We start from the raw sequence: 17,291 nt of genomic DNA on the forward strand, positions 1-17,291 counted from the left end.
ATTTTCCATTTTTATGCGGCTTATTTTCATTCTATCACTTTACTTTATTCTGTCTCTTTAAAGACTTTAGCCTTTTTTTTTTAGGCATTAACTTTATTTTTTATATTTTCTTCTTCTCTCTCTCTCAAGCCTACATACATTCATCCAACACTGTGACTCATTTAAAAGTCTTTTATGTCTGAATCTTTTCTATTGTGAATCTGTAATTTTTTTACTATCCAGGAGCATTTCTTAAAAGGTTAACCACTTCTTAAAATAATACGGTACTGCCTGTTTACAGCCAAGTCTAAACCTTAACTGCGCTGTTATCATGCTAATTACGATAGTTCCTGCCTGAGGTCAGCACAATTCAGCATGGTGGAGCAGAGCCAGAGCTGCTACTGCCTCAGTCATTTGGTGTCCCTGAGCTGCACACAGTTACAGGTACACAGCAGTCCACATTGGAGCTGCACTCTGGAAATTTCTTGTTAATTATGAAAACTTGCCCAATAGCTTAGGCTCATTTCTAACTAGCTCTTATAACTTAAATTGACCCATATCTTTTAATCTTTGTTCTTTTATGTGACTCTGTTTTCTGTAAATGGAGGTTTCTCTCCTGCTCACTAGTTCCCCACATAAACACTTAGAGGCTTCTATTAATTATAATTGCTTTGCCAATGACTCAGGCTTATTATTAGCTCTTTTAAATTAACCATTTCTATTATTTTATATTTTACCACAAGGCTCCTGACTTGTTACCTCACATCTTGCTGCTCTGATGACTGCTGGCATCTCTCTCGACTTCACCTTCTCTCTCCCTATATTCAGTTTGACTTTTCTGCTAGCTATGTTCTGCCCTGCCATAGGCAAAAACAGCTTCTTTATTAACCAGTGGTAATCAGACATATTCACAGCATACAGAGGGGGCATTCCACATCAGTTAACTTTACTTTGTAAAGCTCATACTGTTTGCTCTGCATCCCTAAGTCTCCAGATGACTCCACCCTTCTTCTTCCCAGCATTCTCTCCGCCCCTAAAACCCTGCCTAGCTATTGGCCATTCGACTTTTTATTAAACCAGAGTGACACATCTTCACAGTGCACAAAAGGATTATTTCACAAGTCGTCACTATTTCTTAAACTAAGAATAAAGAACCAAGTGGTGGTGACACATGGCCTTTAATCCCAGCACTCAGGAGGTAGGGGCAAGTGGATCTCTGTGAGTTCGAGGCCAATGTGGTCTACAGAGTGAGTTCCAGGACAGCCAGGGCTACACAAAGAAACCCTGTCTTGAACAACAAAAACAAACAAAATGATAATATGGAACAAAGTCACCAGGAGAATTGGATTTAAACATGTTAGTAATAGTGTCTTAAATATGCCTAGAAATATGTCAGGGCAACTAGGTTGTATTATTAATAATATGCCAGTTCTGAACCTTTAGATTGGGACCTTACATTATTTATTTAAACAAATTCAGGGCCAATGCATATGCTTTTAGTCCATAATTTGCTTAAGATAGGATTTAAAACATTGTCTTCTTTAAAGGCAAGTTTAGATATGTTACAGAATGTAAAGTTTTCATTATAAATAAAGCAATGAAAATCAGCAAATACCACCTCGTGATAGCTCTTTTCACTGTACCATTAGACTTGAGACCTTTTTGAGGATTGCATATCGGTATCCTGCTTATCAGATATTTATATTATGATTTATAACTAGTAAAATTATAGTTATGAAGTAGTAATGAAATAATTTTAAGATTGAAGATTGAACATGAGGAACTGTATTAAAGGGCCTCTGAATTACGGTGGTTGAGAATCAGTGTTCTAGAGGAATAAAATGTAAAGTGTTATTAAATAATCACAAACTATATGAAAAGTAAGTCCAACAATAGTTTCAGAATTAGTAGATATTAGCTATAAAATTATTAAAGTGTTGAAAAATTAAGAAATCTAATGCTTTTAGAAGTTTTATCGTTAAATAAAGAAAAATTTAGAATTTCTGAAAGTTCTCTTGGACTTCTTGATTTATTAAAGCATAAAAGTTTATTAGGCATTTTTATCTTCCTTTAAAAATAATTTGTCATGCTTATTTCTACTGATTTCATATATTACTAAATTGCATGCTTGCTAGTGGTACAACCATGTGAAAATTTATATCCCAGTTTCTACACATCACATTCTTCTAAACTGCCAAAGCCAAGTGCCAATCACATTTAAGTATTTGGCTTTTCTGAAAATGCCATGTGTTTTACAAGAAATAGCCTTTATTTAAAAAAAAAAAAAAACTCTTATCCTGTTCTACACGTGTCACACTCAGAGCTAACTGTATGTTAAAGCTGTATTCTTTAGTGTATCAAAACTCCAAGGTTTTCCTGTCTTCAGTTCTCTTTTTAAACTTACTTTCTATAAACATGTCAATTTGTAAAATTTCAGATAGAGCCTCTTGATGAGACTTTTGGAAATCTGACAGGTTGTTAATCACTTAGCTATGACTAACAGAACTGATTGCCATTCTTTGTTTTATTGAAATGTGAAATAATCTTTTAATAATATAATTTTAAAATGTTGAAAGATTTTCCATGTAGGTAATATTAAGGTGAATGAGAGATCTACCTAAACTAATTGTTTTCTGTTGTTATCAAAATGTGACATTTATAAACTCCAGAAACCTTTTGGTAGTAATTAATTTTAGGTGACAAAGTATCCCTTTTTTTACATACTTGGCCAGTTGATAGCAGAAGTATTACTTGAATATGATGAGTCCAAATTTCTCTATAGATGGTATAACAATGGAGTTTGCTATATAAAGTTGTATTTCCTAGTGACGTAATTATTTTCAAGTACAGTTATGCAGATTTGGTTCCCTCCTTGTAATTTTATGAAATTATGTAATCTTATTGAAATCTTATGAAATCAGAGTAACTGGCACCCATATTATTGATAGACACAAGCACTCTCTCCAAGTATTGGGCATTGCTTGGACTAGAATAGAATATCCTTTGAATTCTTAGTTTCTCCATCTCACTCTCCTCTGCCCTCCCCCAAAATAAAGCCTGTTGTCTCTTTGTTTGTTCTTTTAATTTTCTGTGTATGAATGTGGGCATATGTGTAGACATCAGAAGACAATCTTAGGATTTGGTCCTCACCTGCCACCTTGTTTGAAAAAGGTCTTTATTGATCCTGCTATGTATGCCACACTAGATGTGAGTTTACAGGGATTCTTTTCTCTCTGTCTTCCGTATCACGTGAGTTCCTGCGTTACATGCCTGTGCACTGACACAGAGTTCTTTTATAACTTCTGGGAATTGTAACTCAGGTCCCCAAACTAGTAAGAAGGACACTTTATTCCGTGATCAGCCTCTTCAGCTCATGTCCAGGTTTCCTGAAATAACTAATGACTAGCTTTCCTTTAGCAAGATCAAAGACACGCACGGTATTAGAATGTTTAGAAATTGTGGAGTAATAATTTGGGCTGATTTCATTTGAAAATGGTTTGTCATAAACTTGGTTAAGAGTTACATTATTTACACAACTCCTTTCATGTGTTTTAACGGTCTACCAGAGGTGAAGAGGCAGAAAAATCTTTAAATAAAACATTGGAAGCAAATTTTAAGTTAGTAAAAAAATGAATTAGAACATACCTGGACTATTTTGATAAAAACCTCCATAAATTTGAGACTGTTTTATCAAATGTACAAACTTAGAAGAAAGCCTATAAAATAAAATATAATTTTATCTTACAGGATAAAATGCACTAGTATGAAAATAGGATTTAATACAAGTTAGATATAACATAATTGGTAATAATTTTTCAAATATCAGTCTTGCTGTATAGTGACTATTCATTAAAGTTATTTGTCTTGGGCTGGAAGGTGGTGACACACGCCTTTAATCTCAGCACTCAGAAGACAGAGGCTGGTGGATCTCTGAGTTCAACTCCAGCCTGATAGGGTTAGGATTAGCCATATTTAGAAGTTTTGTTATTGAAAAAAAAATTTTATAGGTATACTAATAGAATTTTATAAATGGTTAGGCTAAGAATACTGTCTCTAAGTAGTAAGAATAGACACTGGAGAAAACAATGAAAGAAAAACAGAGATGTAGAAATTTTTGGTAACTAAGTCTAAAGTTTGGGGGTTAGCTTTAAAAGTATGACTGATATTTAACCAATTTTTTAATTCTTAAACTGTAGAAGCATTGTATTCTAATTAAATAAAGAAGTAAAATGTGGGGTGATGGCTCATTGGTTAAGAGCGTTGCCTGCTCTTCCAAAGGTCCTGAGTTCAATTCCCAGCAACGATTTGAGTCCGGCATCCAGATGGACAAGGTTAGAGAATATCTCTCTGAATCTCTCCAGAAGTGCTTGAAAGACAAAGATCCCTATGTTCAGAAGATGACTGCAGTCTATGTGGTGAAATTCTGTACTGTCAATAAACAGATGATGTAAAGATGAAGTTCACATTCGTCTGTTAAGATATAAAAAAAGAGGGGAATACACTCATGAATACAGGATATGGTCAATCCAGTTACAGAGCCCTTGGAAATCTGGGGACCAATCACAGGCCGCTTCACTCTACCTGCCTCTGTCTTAACCACCCAGGAGACATTCTGACTATCCCCCTTCTTCCTTATAAGAGGTCACATAGCAGACAAGACCTGCCTCTCAGGCCAGGTATCCCAAGGTCATGGGTGGAGTGAATACCCACTATAAGATGGAAAATCAGGGACTTCTGTCTTTTCTGTGGTATCTCGTAGCAGATTTAAATCCAGTGATGATGACAAATACCGTAGCAGCATTGTCTGAGATCAGTGAGCTTAGCCAATCAGCAACTTAATCACTCTGAAACAACAGAATATCTATAAGCCTCTCACTTCTATGAATGAATGCACTGAATGAAACCAGATTTTCATACTTGACAGGCTATCAAATTACAGCACTAAAGATGACCTGGAAAATCAGTATCTGTGAGGAAGTAACTCCTGGACAATCATGCCAACTCAGCAGTGGTGTTTGAGCAGTAGACATCCTAAAGAAATTTCTGGAATTGTCACACAAAGACTCCAACTACTATAATATGCTATTGAAGAAGTATCCCTTCCACATGTCACTATGCTGTCTGGAGAGCCATAATATTGTCCAGAGGAATAACAAACTAATTTTTCAGAAAAGGCCTAAAATGTTGAAGAAGAAGGAAGGAAGGAAGGAAGGAAGGAAGGAAGGAAGGAAGGAAGGAAGGAAGGAAGGAAGGAAAGACAGCCAAAAAAGTCAGTCTTTTTTTGTGAAGTACAAGGATCCTATCTATGTTAAAATAGAGAAGCTGAACATTGTGATTCTTCTTGCATCTCAAGCAAACATTGCTCAGGTTCTGGCAGAGCTAAACATACAACTGAGGTAGATGTTGATTCTTTTCCAAAGCTGTTGCAGGCCATTGGATGATATGACATCAGATGAAACAATTAGCAGAGTACCTATGTAAACACATTGCTTGATTTAATTCAGACCAAAGTAAATCAAGCTATCCAAGAGGTATTTGTCATCAAAAATATATTGTGAGTACCCCAAGTATAGTATTTGGATTCCCTGGATGAGGCCAATCATTAAACAGAAATCAAATGTAGGAGATTATGCTGAAAGAATCAGTAATGCAGATAAGTTACTAAAGAGTTCCCTGGGGGCGGGCAGGTCTTGGAAGTACCAAACTACAGCTCATTCTGCTTACCTTAGTGAAGCTGTTTCTATCAGAAACACAGGAGCTGTACCAATAGGTCCTAAGCTTGGTCACACAGAATTCTGATAATTCTGACCCTGAAAATAAGGGTGATATTCATTGTCACTTTCTTTCAACTCACCTGTGACAGCCAAAGTAGTCTCTGAGAAAATACTGATCTCTGAGGGAAACACACCTCTTTAGGCCAATCCTCCTGGATGAGCTTACCTGCCACATTGTTTCCTTGGCCTCTGTGTGCCATAAACCTCCATATGCTTTTGCAGAAAGGAGTCATGGCATCCATTGCAAACATAAGCCCATTCATCATAAGAGCACTGATGCAGGTGGCAGCCCTGTTGGTACCGCCCTGGAACAGCCTTAGGTCATCCCCTCTCAAGGTGATTTTCTGGGAGTCTTTTAAATCTTGACCTGGTTCCCTCAGTAAATGGATCACAGATGTCCTATATGCAGACAAGAGCTCTGGATCTTTTTAGGGAGGAGGACTGGACAGTCTGGTAGGTAATGTTTCCTTCCATTAAGTAGTGCCTGCAAGCTTTGCCCTTCACCTACTGCTGTGAACCACAGTGGTTTGAATGGCGGATTTGAATTTTCCACAGGGATAGGAATAATACTTGGTGGATATGTGGCTCCTAAGTCAGTCTGGTTACTTGCAGAACAGGCTTGACAATTTGGCAATTTATTCACCACCACAGGCACATCTTTATGGAAACAAACTTTGCCAATAAAGCTATGCCAAAAAAAAAGTGTTGCTTGGGGCTGGGGGTATTTCTGTCATTGATTATCCCAGAAAATATAAATGGACTAACATGATCCATTAAAAAGCATTGTCCCACCAGGCTGTGGCGGCACACACCTTTAATCCCAGCACTTGGGAAGCAGAGGCAGACGGATCTCAATCAGTTTGAGGCCAACTTGATCTACAAAGTTCAAAGACATCCAGAACTGTTACACAGAGAAACCCTGTCTTGAAAAAGTAAAAACAAACAAAAAAGCATTGTTCTTTGAAGTTTCAATAAAGAAAATTAAAACAGCTGCTTACTATTTAAAAACATAGAATAGCACAGAGGAAAGTTTACAAATCAATGGACTATATAACAAGTACTTACACAAAAAGTAATAAGGTTGGAATCATGAAAGTTAAATCAGATTTAAAGACCAATAACATTAAAGGAAACAAAAAGACATGGCTTCTATTTTTAAAAGTTATAATCTGCTGAATATAGTATTCCTTCTCTACAGCAATATACATGTACTTAGTCAGCATAAGAATAAATGTAGTCATCTTGGGTTTTTATAGTGATAATTTTGAAGTATACAATTCAGTGTCATTAAGTATGTATCATATTGCTGTGCTGTCATCACTAAAAAGAGTTTTAAAACATCAAGAACTATTTTAAAATCTTCCCTAACTAAAACTGTACCTACCCAACAAGCATTTTTTTCTTAGTAAAGTTTTCATGGTGATAGCTTTAATACTTTTGTTTTCCTGTTTCTATTTTTATCTTTGACACCAAGTTGTATACCTTTTCTTCTTATCTCTTTAGGGATTATATTAGTGATAATCTAGGAATAATTAAGATGGGTGACTGGAAAATTTAAAGATGTCCTATTGCAATCCCCCCCATGAAAATGATAATTAGTATTAACTCCTCTGGCTTTGATAATTCATTGAGAATGGGGGTATGTTCACCAACCCTCACATGCATGTTTTTTCTAGTGTATTTCTGGAGCCAATGTGTAATGTTTTAAGTGCAGTAGAAAATTACGGTAAAAGAAGAGAGAACAGTATACACAGATCATCCAGATTTACAAAGAGATTAGGTAGTGAGGAGAAACACAGTTTAAATGTTAGCTGTGTCTAGAAAGCAGTAAATCTGGAAAGATGTTCCACTACTGATGAAGAAACAAGTACAAGCATATATAACAAATAGCAGTTAAGGGGTGGAAATACAGCTTAGTAGAACTCTTGCCTAAATATGCACAATGCCCTGGGTTCAATTCCCAGCACTGAAATATTTGCCCCTTCTGTGTGCTTTTCTACTTGGCTTCAGTTTTTAAACTTTTCTCTTGGTGAACTAAATTAATTTAGGAATTCAAAATGAGTTGTGATGTATAGTTTACAAAATACAGTCGCAAATGTTGGCTACCTGGATATCACTTACCATAAAAGTGGAATATCTTCTTACAAGGATGGGAAGGTATTATTATTATCATTAGTATTAGTATTTGGACCAATGCCAGCATTCTTGCGTATCTACATGAAGAGCTTCTGTTAAAGAGTGTAATATTTTTAAGGTTTAATGATTAGATGTGGACATCGTTTTCAAAGAAAATTATCAAAATAGTCATGACAATAGAAAATTGTGAGATGAGAGGTGCATTGAGTCGAACACAAATGAGAATAGGAAAGAGGAAAGTGAGAGTAACTTAATTATTTTTACTTCAACTAACATGTGCCAATATTTCAAATGGAATTCTGGGAGAAAAATTTATTTCCTTCTTTTAAAAGAAAAACAGGCCTGGGGAGATAGTAAATTACCTTCTATTTAAGCATGAGCCGAGGAGAATCCTTATGGGCTCAGGAGCCAGTTAGCTTGGCCCATACAATAGTGAAAAGAGGCCATCTCTAACAAGGTGGATGGGGGAGGTCTAGCACCTCAAGTCCTATGACCTCCACAAGTAGACCATATGTGTGTGTGTGGTGTGTGTGTGTGTGTGTGTGCATATATGCATATATGTACATGTATATATATTAATATTTGTTTTGAATGGTTCTTAGAACTGTTTATACCAATCCATTTTAATTGTGAAGAAAGTGATTTAACTAATAATATTAGTATTTATTTTATTAGATGTTCCTTGGTCACATTCAATTTGTTAATTTTAGTTACATGAACATGCAGCCTACTTGGTGGACAGTTTGTGGGAGAGCTCTCAAGAACTGTTGAAAGACTGGGAATGTATGACAGAGTTGCTCTTAGAAGAACCTGTTCAAGGAGAGGAAGGTACAATATTTTGACAAGTCTATTTTCATTTTTTTGTTTCCGTTGATAAATGTAACATCTGTGTTATATGCCATGTGTCTTTTTAAATAGAACAACTTAATTGCTACAATGGTAAGGATTTCTGGTTTGTACCTTTTCTTATGAATACAACTAATACAATGCACAAGGTATTTCCATAGACCATGGATTTGTATAATATTCAAATCTCATGTTGGCTGGCTTCAGACGCAAATATGCTTACTGTTTAAATTTTTTCTAAGGTAAATCTTTTTTGTTGTATTTTCCTCTGAGTCTGGATAAGGGGTTTGAAACCAAAAACACCCTTCCTTGTTATTTATTTATTTATTTATTTATTTATTTATGATACATAAACATATATTTTAGTGATTCTTTACTGCTGCATTTTTGTGGTATCAAATACTTGAAATATTTGATTAGATTATAAGCACATGGACTAAATTGCACTTTTTCAATTACTTAATGTGTTAAACTATCTATAGATGAACTGTGTGTGATAGAACACGTCTTTAATCCCAGCACTCAGGAAGCAGAGGCAAGCGGATCTCTGAGTTCAAGGCTAGTCTACAGAGCAAGTTTCAGGAAACCCTGTGTCCGCCACCCCCCAAAAACGAAACAAGAAACTATATGTGTATTTTGACCAGAAATACATTAAAATGTGTTGTTAAACCTGGTGGTGATGGCACACACCTTTAATCCCAGCACTTGAGAATCAGAGGCAGGCAGATTTCTGTGAGTTTGAGGCCAGCCTAGTCTACAGAGAAAGTTCCAGAACAAGCTCCAGCACTACACAGAGAAACCCTGTCTCAAAAACCAAAATAGATAGATAGGTAAATGGGTGGATAGATGGGTAGGTTGGTTTTGTTAGCTTTTTAAATGTATGACATCTTTAATTTATTGAAAATCAAAATTTTTAAGATTTGAAATTATGTAGAAGAAAATATGGTAAAATTTTAGCATTGCCTTACTCAAAAGTAAGGACTTTAAAAACTAGATGTTAAAGACAAGAGTGCTTACTTTATATGCTTTGGTTTTTTGTTTGTTTGTTTGGCTAATGATAGCCACTTATTACTAAAATGGACAGAAATACTAAAAATAGAGTCCATCTTAATTATTAACTAATAACGTTTGCAGTTTTTAATTAATCATTGTGTTAATTTCAGATATGATTATGAAACCACTTATACTCACATTTTATTCATTACAGCAATGTCTGACCGTCAAGAGAGTGCTCTTATAGAGCTAATGGTTTGTACAATTCGCCAAGCTGCTGAGGCACATCCTCCAGTGGGAAGGGGCACCGGCAAGCGAGTAAGTTTTCAGTCACTAAAAATTCTATAGCAAATTTATAAATGTAATTTAACTGTCTATCTTGATACTTTGTTGGTGTTTGTATCCCTAAACATGGGATTTTTTACAAATGATACATACATACCATGGTGCTTCCTCTTTGTGTCTTAACTGCTTGACCCAAGTTCTAGAAGTATCTTTCCCTCATATTTCTCTGCTTATACTATAGTATTTTAGCAGTATAATTAAATGCATGGGTGCTGGAGAGATGGCTCAGTGATTAAGAGTACTGGCATCTCTTCCAGAGAATTGAACTTTGATTCCTAATTCCCACTGCTTACAACTGTCTGTAAGTCTGTGAATCTCCAGGAATCTGATGCCTTCTGACCTTTATAGACACCAGGCATGCACCTGCTGCCCTGACATACTTGCAGGCAAAACACCTATGCACATAAAATAATATTAATATTTATTTTATTTTTTGACACAGGATCTATCTATTATGTAGCTCTTGGTATCCTGAAATTCACTGTATAGACTTGGTTGGCCTCAACTCTCAGAGATCTTCCAACCTCTGCCTTCTTTTAATCTCTCAGCTGGGATTAAAGGCATGCACCACCATTCTTGGCCAATAATTTTTTTAAGTACATGAGGACTGAAGAGGCAAATTGCATCATTTGTAACCTCTTCTACAAACAGCTGTGTAATCTTTGGATAGATGAATATTTATGTATCTGTAGTTTGCTTATCAGTAGTAAATGGCTAATAATATATTTAGCAACTATTTAATAAATTTTGTATGCATCAGTGATGAACTGTTTTTCTCTTTATGTAGAAGACACAAGCTTATATGAAGAACAAGTAGGACAGTTCCTTATCTCCTTGGCTTATTCCCACATGATATAAAGTCTTATTTTAAACCTTTGCTATTGACATGGTGTTTTTATGAAATTTTGAGGCCTTCAGCACTTTTCCAATCACTAATTGATCAATTTCTGGATTACCTTGTAAGTGGAGAATGTTCATTCATTTCCTGGCCACCTAGATCCAAATATCACACAGTAACTATATTAAAACACTGCAAGCTGACACCTCAGGTGTATTTCTAGCTAACTCTTATATTTTAAATTAACCCATTTCTATTATATTTTACCACAAAATTTGTGATTTGTTACCTCTTGCTTCTTGGGCATCTACATGGTGTCTACCTCCTTCGACACCTACGTGGTCTCTCCTTGACTCCGCCTACTCTCTATATCTCTGTCCATATTTCCCGCATGGCTTTACTCTGCTAAGCCATTGGCCAAAGCAGCTTTATTCATTGGCCAATAAAAACAACACATATACAGAAAGACATTCAACATCATTTCCCCTTTTCTGTCCAATTAAAAAGGAAGATTTTAACTTTAACATAGTAAAATTATATATAAGAAAACAGATATCAAGCAAGAATTACAGTTACAGTAATTCTTTATGAGTCTAAAGTTTCATACCATTTATCTTTTATCATAACTAAAGAAAACTATAATTATAACTATATATTCTTCAACTTCATCAAAGACCCCCAGAAGGATATAATGTTACCTAAGTAAACAGGAAGTACATTGTAAGCAACTTCCAAAGTTTAGAATTGACAGAGACATCTTGCTGCCTGTGCAGTCACCCAGAATTCTTTTGTAACATTGGGGCATCCATCTTCAGCCTACAGACCCATAATAATCTATCAGACTTTTCAGTGAAACAGAAAATTTGAAGAGCTGCTCTACCTTGTTCTGGCAAAGTTTATCAATTGCTTTCTTCTGAGTCCTACAGAATGTCTGACAGTTTCAAGGCAGGAACCCTGAAAGACCATCCTGTCCTTTGGAAAGTTCAGCAGTCACTTTTCTGTGGGTCCTGCATGTTCAGTTCATTCAGCATGTCATGAAAAAGTCCAGGGAAGAGCAGTTTCTTGCCCAAATGGCTAGCCTTGTCACATGTAGTGAGGGGCTGCGGGCAGGCCTGCTTTTCATCCCGCCCGGCTCCTGGCCACCTGGCTAGTTTATGCCCCGAAATAACATCACACAATTGTATTCTTTTAAATACTGCCTGGCCCATTATTTCCAGCCTCTTTCTCACATCTTGACTGACCCATATCTAATATTCTGTGTAGCACCATGAGCGGTGTCTTACCGGGAAGTGTCTAGCGTACGTCCATCTTGGGCTGGAGCTTCATCGCCTCTGTCTTCTCTCTCTGAGGAGAGGCAGGGCAGTCTGCCTAAGTTAGGAGAGGCATGGCATCTGACTGAGCCATCTACCTCACTTCCTTCTTCCTATTCTGTCTACTCCACCCACCTAAGGGCCGGTCTATCAGATGGGCCAGGCAGTTTCTTTATTAATTATCCAATGAAATCATCAGATAGAAGACACACCTACATCAGTCACATTGAAGGCAAATTCCATAATGAGTTTCTTCAGTGTTCATTAACATCTTTGAAGTAATTGATGTTGCAAGAAGCAGACATTTCTCACTGTCAAGAAAAGTCTTAAGTTCTTAAAACATTTTAAATGCCATATTCTGTAGGTATTTGAAAGGGTTGAAGATTAGCGATCCATTATATAGGTCTTGTACATTTAGAAAATCTAACATGACTACAAGTTTGACTATTATAAATGACTATCTAATAATCTGTAATTTTAATTATACATTACATTTTAAAATGAGCTGCACAAACATAATACTTTAAACAGGAGAAATACAAATATAAATCTACCTTAAATTTGTGTCAATAGATCAAAGTCCATAAAAATATTCTTTTCTATATCATATCCCTCTTTAAATGAAAACAAACATTTGTAAACAATCATTTTGGTAATTTGAGCATAGATTTCTCCAAACTGCTTACAGCTGTTTCTTGGGTGAAGTATTTTTAGGGTTCACAGAGATAGTTCAGCAGGGTCTTGTTCCATCCAACCACATTAACTGAAATGGAGCCACAGGTTCTCATCTTCTGTGTAAACAAAAGCAGAACCTCTCTACCAAAGCAATATATCCTTACACCCAAATTTTAAAGTCAAGATACCTTTATGTTGGTTTAACATAGCACACCCAGAATCAAATGTCTCTTTGCAGTCAAACAATTCAAAGAAAACACAATAATATACGTAATCCAGACATTCAGTCTATATTTCATCTTTGCATGGCTTATTTTTCTTTATTCCTTTAATCTATAGCTGCCTATTTATATTATTTTTACTACTCTTTAAAGATTTTTTTAGAACTATTTCTTTTCAGAACTATCTGTACTCTTTTTCTTTTCTCTTCCAAGTCTGTGTACATTTTTTTGAACGCTCACACTGTGTTGTGTTTAGAGGTCTTTTATGTCTGAATCTGCCCTGTTGCATATCTGAAATTCTTTTCTGACAAAGAGTATTTAAAATTGTAAGTAGTGTGGTCACAGCAGCCCTGGATGCTGCCTCTGCCTCTCTCAGCCTTTCAGTATGGTGAAAATACCTTTATTGCCAGCTCTGGCACCTCCTATTGGAGCTACACTCACCACCTCAACTCTGGCAAGGAATATGTGGCACATATTTATCTGAGTAAAAGCTAAATCTGCCATGCAGCTCATTGCATGGCCTGGAAATATCTCTCTGTATGGCAGAGAGAATTGCCACGCTCTCCTGCCTTTGCAGGCCTAGCAGACTGATCCAGCCAGTTCCCCAGGCGGAGATTGCTGAGCTGCTTGTGTGCTCTTAGCTACTTTCCTCCTAACTCTGAGTGGGTGTACAAGGTTCCAGACCAGAATTAGGTAGCAGGCCATGCATGTTAGATGCAGTCGTTCAGATGCTATTTATAAGTGGAGACTGCTCATTCCATTTCCTGGCCACCCAAAATCACACAGAAACTAATTACAGTACTCCTTGACCTATTAGCTTCTTTATTAGCCAATGGTAATAAAACACATTGATAGCATACATAAGGGAATCTCACATCATTACCTTATGCAAGAGGATCTGGCAGACCCATATTGATCAGAAGTGTTATGTATATGGGATGATGCCTAGTGCTGATTATTTCTTGTAACTGAATACATAATAAAGTCAATTCTATATCATCTGGTATAAGTTCAGCAGGTTCAGTATGTAAAACAACTATTTCTGCATAAGACGAATCTCTACCTTTCTTCAGAGATTCTCTAAAATCCACTAGTACCATCAAAAATGCATATGGTTATGACTTTTGGACAGAATCACAAGGCTTAGATCCACTTTTTAAATTTTTCTTATTTGTAACCTGCCTACCCTGATTTACTTAACATCACTGAAGAATGTAGGTGCACCAGTTTTTGGTGACTCCCATTATAATGCAAGGAAGGATCCAATTAGTTCTCTTTATAAGTTAAATTCTCTTTCTTTGGGGGTATTTGTTGTTATTCTTTTCCAAAAAAAAATTACTACAAGCTCTTTGCCAGGATTCACTTTCTGCTTATAATTTGTGAATTTCATCATAATTTTAAAAGCAACACAATTTTTTGCTGGGTCTATTACTGCTAATTGATAAAGTCTCAATTTTCCTTTTAGAACTAACTCAGAGACCCTTTCCACATAAGTTTTTAATTTTTTACTCAGTTTATATACTGAAAAGATCAATTATAAAATGATATCTTCCTTCTGCATAAAAATTCCTGTAGGAGAATGTTTGGAGGGTAATATGACCAGAATGCAGTTAAGATATTGACCCACACAATCCATGTGTGCATTCTGCAATTTCTCTTGACCAAATCCAGTTCACTCTCAGCTTCAGCTGATCATTCCCTGGGTCTATTTAATTCCTTGTCACCGTCTAAAGTTTTGACCAGATTACTCAATTCATCAGGTTTTATCCGAGTAGTGGGTCATATAGAGAAAATGTCTCCTAGCAATCTTTAAAAGTCATTATGAGTCTGCAATCAGTCTCTCCTAATTTGTACCTTTTGGGATCTAATTTTTTGTGAACCTTTTTTATACCCTAAATAATTAATAGAATCTCCTCTTTGTATTTTCTCAGGAGCAATTTGTAATCCCCAACAAGGCAAATTTTTCTTTACTTTTTCAAACATTCTTTCTAAAGTATCCACATTTGAATCAGCTAGTAAGATGTCATTCATGTAATGGCAAACTACAGATTCAGCAAATTGCTTATGTATCATTTCCAGTGACTGCCCTACAAAATATTGGCACAGGGTAGGGCTGTTTAATATTCCTTGTGGGAGAACCTTCTGTTGATATCTTTTAGGCTTAAAATTATTTAAAATACTCAAAAATTTTTTTGTCTTTTTCTTGTAAAGGTATAGTGAAGAAACAGTCTTTTAAATGAATAACTATAAGAGGTCACCCTTTAGGCAATAGAGAAGACAGAAGAATGCCAGACTGTAGAAAGCCCATTGAATGAATCAATCACCTTATTAACACCTCTTAGATCTGTTACCATTCTCCATTTTCCAGATTTCTTTTTAACAACAAAATATAGGAGAATTCCAAGGGCTGGTTGATCCTTCAATATGCTGAGCAGTTAGTTGCTCCTATACCCGCTGTTCTAAAGCCTGTGGTTTCTCTGTTGTTAAAGGTCATTGCTTAACTCATACAGGTTTGTCTGTCAACCATTTTAAAGGTAGGATTGTTCGGGCCTTTGTAAGATCAGCAGTTCTTGTGCCCAGTTCTTGTACAACCTGAATGGTCGGTCACTGTTTTTTATAACATCTTGTAATATTTTTCCCAGATACATACATTAATTTATGATTTGTTTCTGAGATTGGAGAAATGTTAATTTGAGTATTCCATTGCTGTAATCAGTCACATCCCACATATTCATTGCTATGTTAGCCACATATGATTTTAATTTTCCTCTCTGACTTTCTAGCCCTATACCTTAGACCCATTCATGCTCTGTTTTATGTGAGATAATGTTCCAATCCCTAAAAGCTGAACATTTACCTTCTGAAGAGGCCAATTTGAATGCCAAGATTCTGATGAGATTATTGTCACATCTGCACCTGTGTCTACCAGACTTTCAATGACAGTATCATTTATTCATATTTTTAATTTTGGCCTTTGTTCGTTTATCAAAGTTTACCAAAGTTTTTGCTTTATGGTTTTTCCTTAATTTTTTGTTCTCTTTTATTATCTAAAGTAGTATGGTTCCATAAAATAGGCATTAGGTTCTTCAAATGTTCTGGAAAGGAGTTTCCTCCATGATGACAGGAAATGACTGACCAGATTCTAATGGAGCCCTGTGAGAGGACCTCAAGAAGTTTCCCAATGGCTAAGGGGTATTTTGAATGCCCCTTGTTGATCTACATTTTGGTCCAGTGTCTTCCTTTGCCATACCTTCTGCATAATCCAGAAGGGAGAGGTAGTCTTTTTGGATTATGCTTAGAAAAAACATTGTTTCTAGGATACTGCTTTAAGATGATCTTGGTTGCCAAAATTGAAACACTTGATATTTCAATTTTTCCTCAATCCTCCGGAAATCACCTCTCCTATGAAAGCATCATCATGGTCATGAGATTCAATATTGATTGTATCTTGAATCCATTCCTCCAAGAGCACTGATCTTGCATTAATGGTCTAATTTTGCTTTTGCATTGAAAATTGGCATTTTCAAAAGCCAGAAATTGGATTATTATTTGTCTAGCTTCTCAATTTGGTATCAGTCTATTTATTGCTGATGTCAGTTTTTGTAAGAAAATAGTGAAGGTTTCTTTGGAGCTCTATATGACATTAGTAAATGACTCAATCTTCTTTCCTAATTCTTCAGTTATTTCCCAAGCATTCAAAGCTGCTGCATGCCATAAGGCTATCATATAGGGTTTGCCTTTCTATAGTAGCATAATCTTCTTTTCCAACAAGTTGATCTTGGGAGATTTCCATATTTCTAGCTCCATTCTGCTGTTAATAATCTTAGCCTCTTCTTTCAACTAGGTCCTCCATTGTAATTGTGGACAAGGCTCCAAGACTGCTGTAACCAAGTCTCTCTAGTATTTAGGAATAATCCTATTAACAAGTTGACCATGAGTTTAGCATGTTTCACAAATGGTGAATACGTGCTATATGAGACTATTGCTTCCTTGAATCTCCTTAGAACTAACATTGTCACAGGAGTCCTTTCAACTCTTACAGAGTCTTGGGGATACCTATCATTTTGCAATTTCTGTAAGGTTATTAGATATATTAAGGTTGGTTGCCTTATATTCCTCTCTCCACCCAGTCCTATCCCTACCTGTCTCCACCTCTCCCTAGTGCTGGCATTAA

The 17,291-nt window shown here is 36.0% G+C and overlaps 1 protein-coding gene and 1 pseudogene across 4 annotated transcripts in view; both read left to right on the forward strand.

The window, feature by feature from the left end:
* The window catches only part of Stag1 (stromal antigen 1), a 324,710-nt gene that overhangs the window by 240,832 nt on the left and 66,587 nt on the right, over positions 1-17,291 (forward strand). For all 4 annotated transcript variants that reach the window (XM_038322525.2, XM_038322527.2, XM_038322526.2 and 1 more), the window contains 2 exons: positions 8,600-8,717; positions 9,943-10,046. In XM_038322525.2, coding sequence (XP_038178453.1) covers positions 8,600-8,717; positions 9,943-10,046 — 222 coding nt within the window. The remainder of the gene's footprint in view (positions 1-8,599; positions 8,718-9,942; positions 10,047-17,291) is intronic.
* Positions 4,669-6,376, forward strand: LOC119808845 (annotated as a pseudogene).

The sequence above is a fragment of the Arvicola amphibius genome, chromosome 3 (genome assembly GCF_903992535.2).
Source record: "Arvicola amphibius chromosome 3, mArvAmp1.2, whole genome shotgun sequence".
In the NCBI taxonomy this organism is placed as follows: Eukaryota; Metazoa; Chordata; class Mammalia; order Rodentia; family Cricetidae; genus Arvicola; species Arvicola amphibius.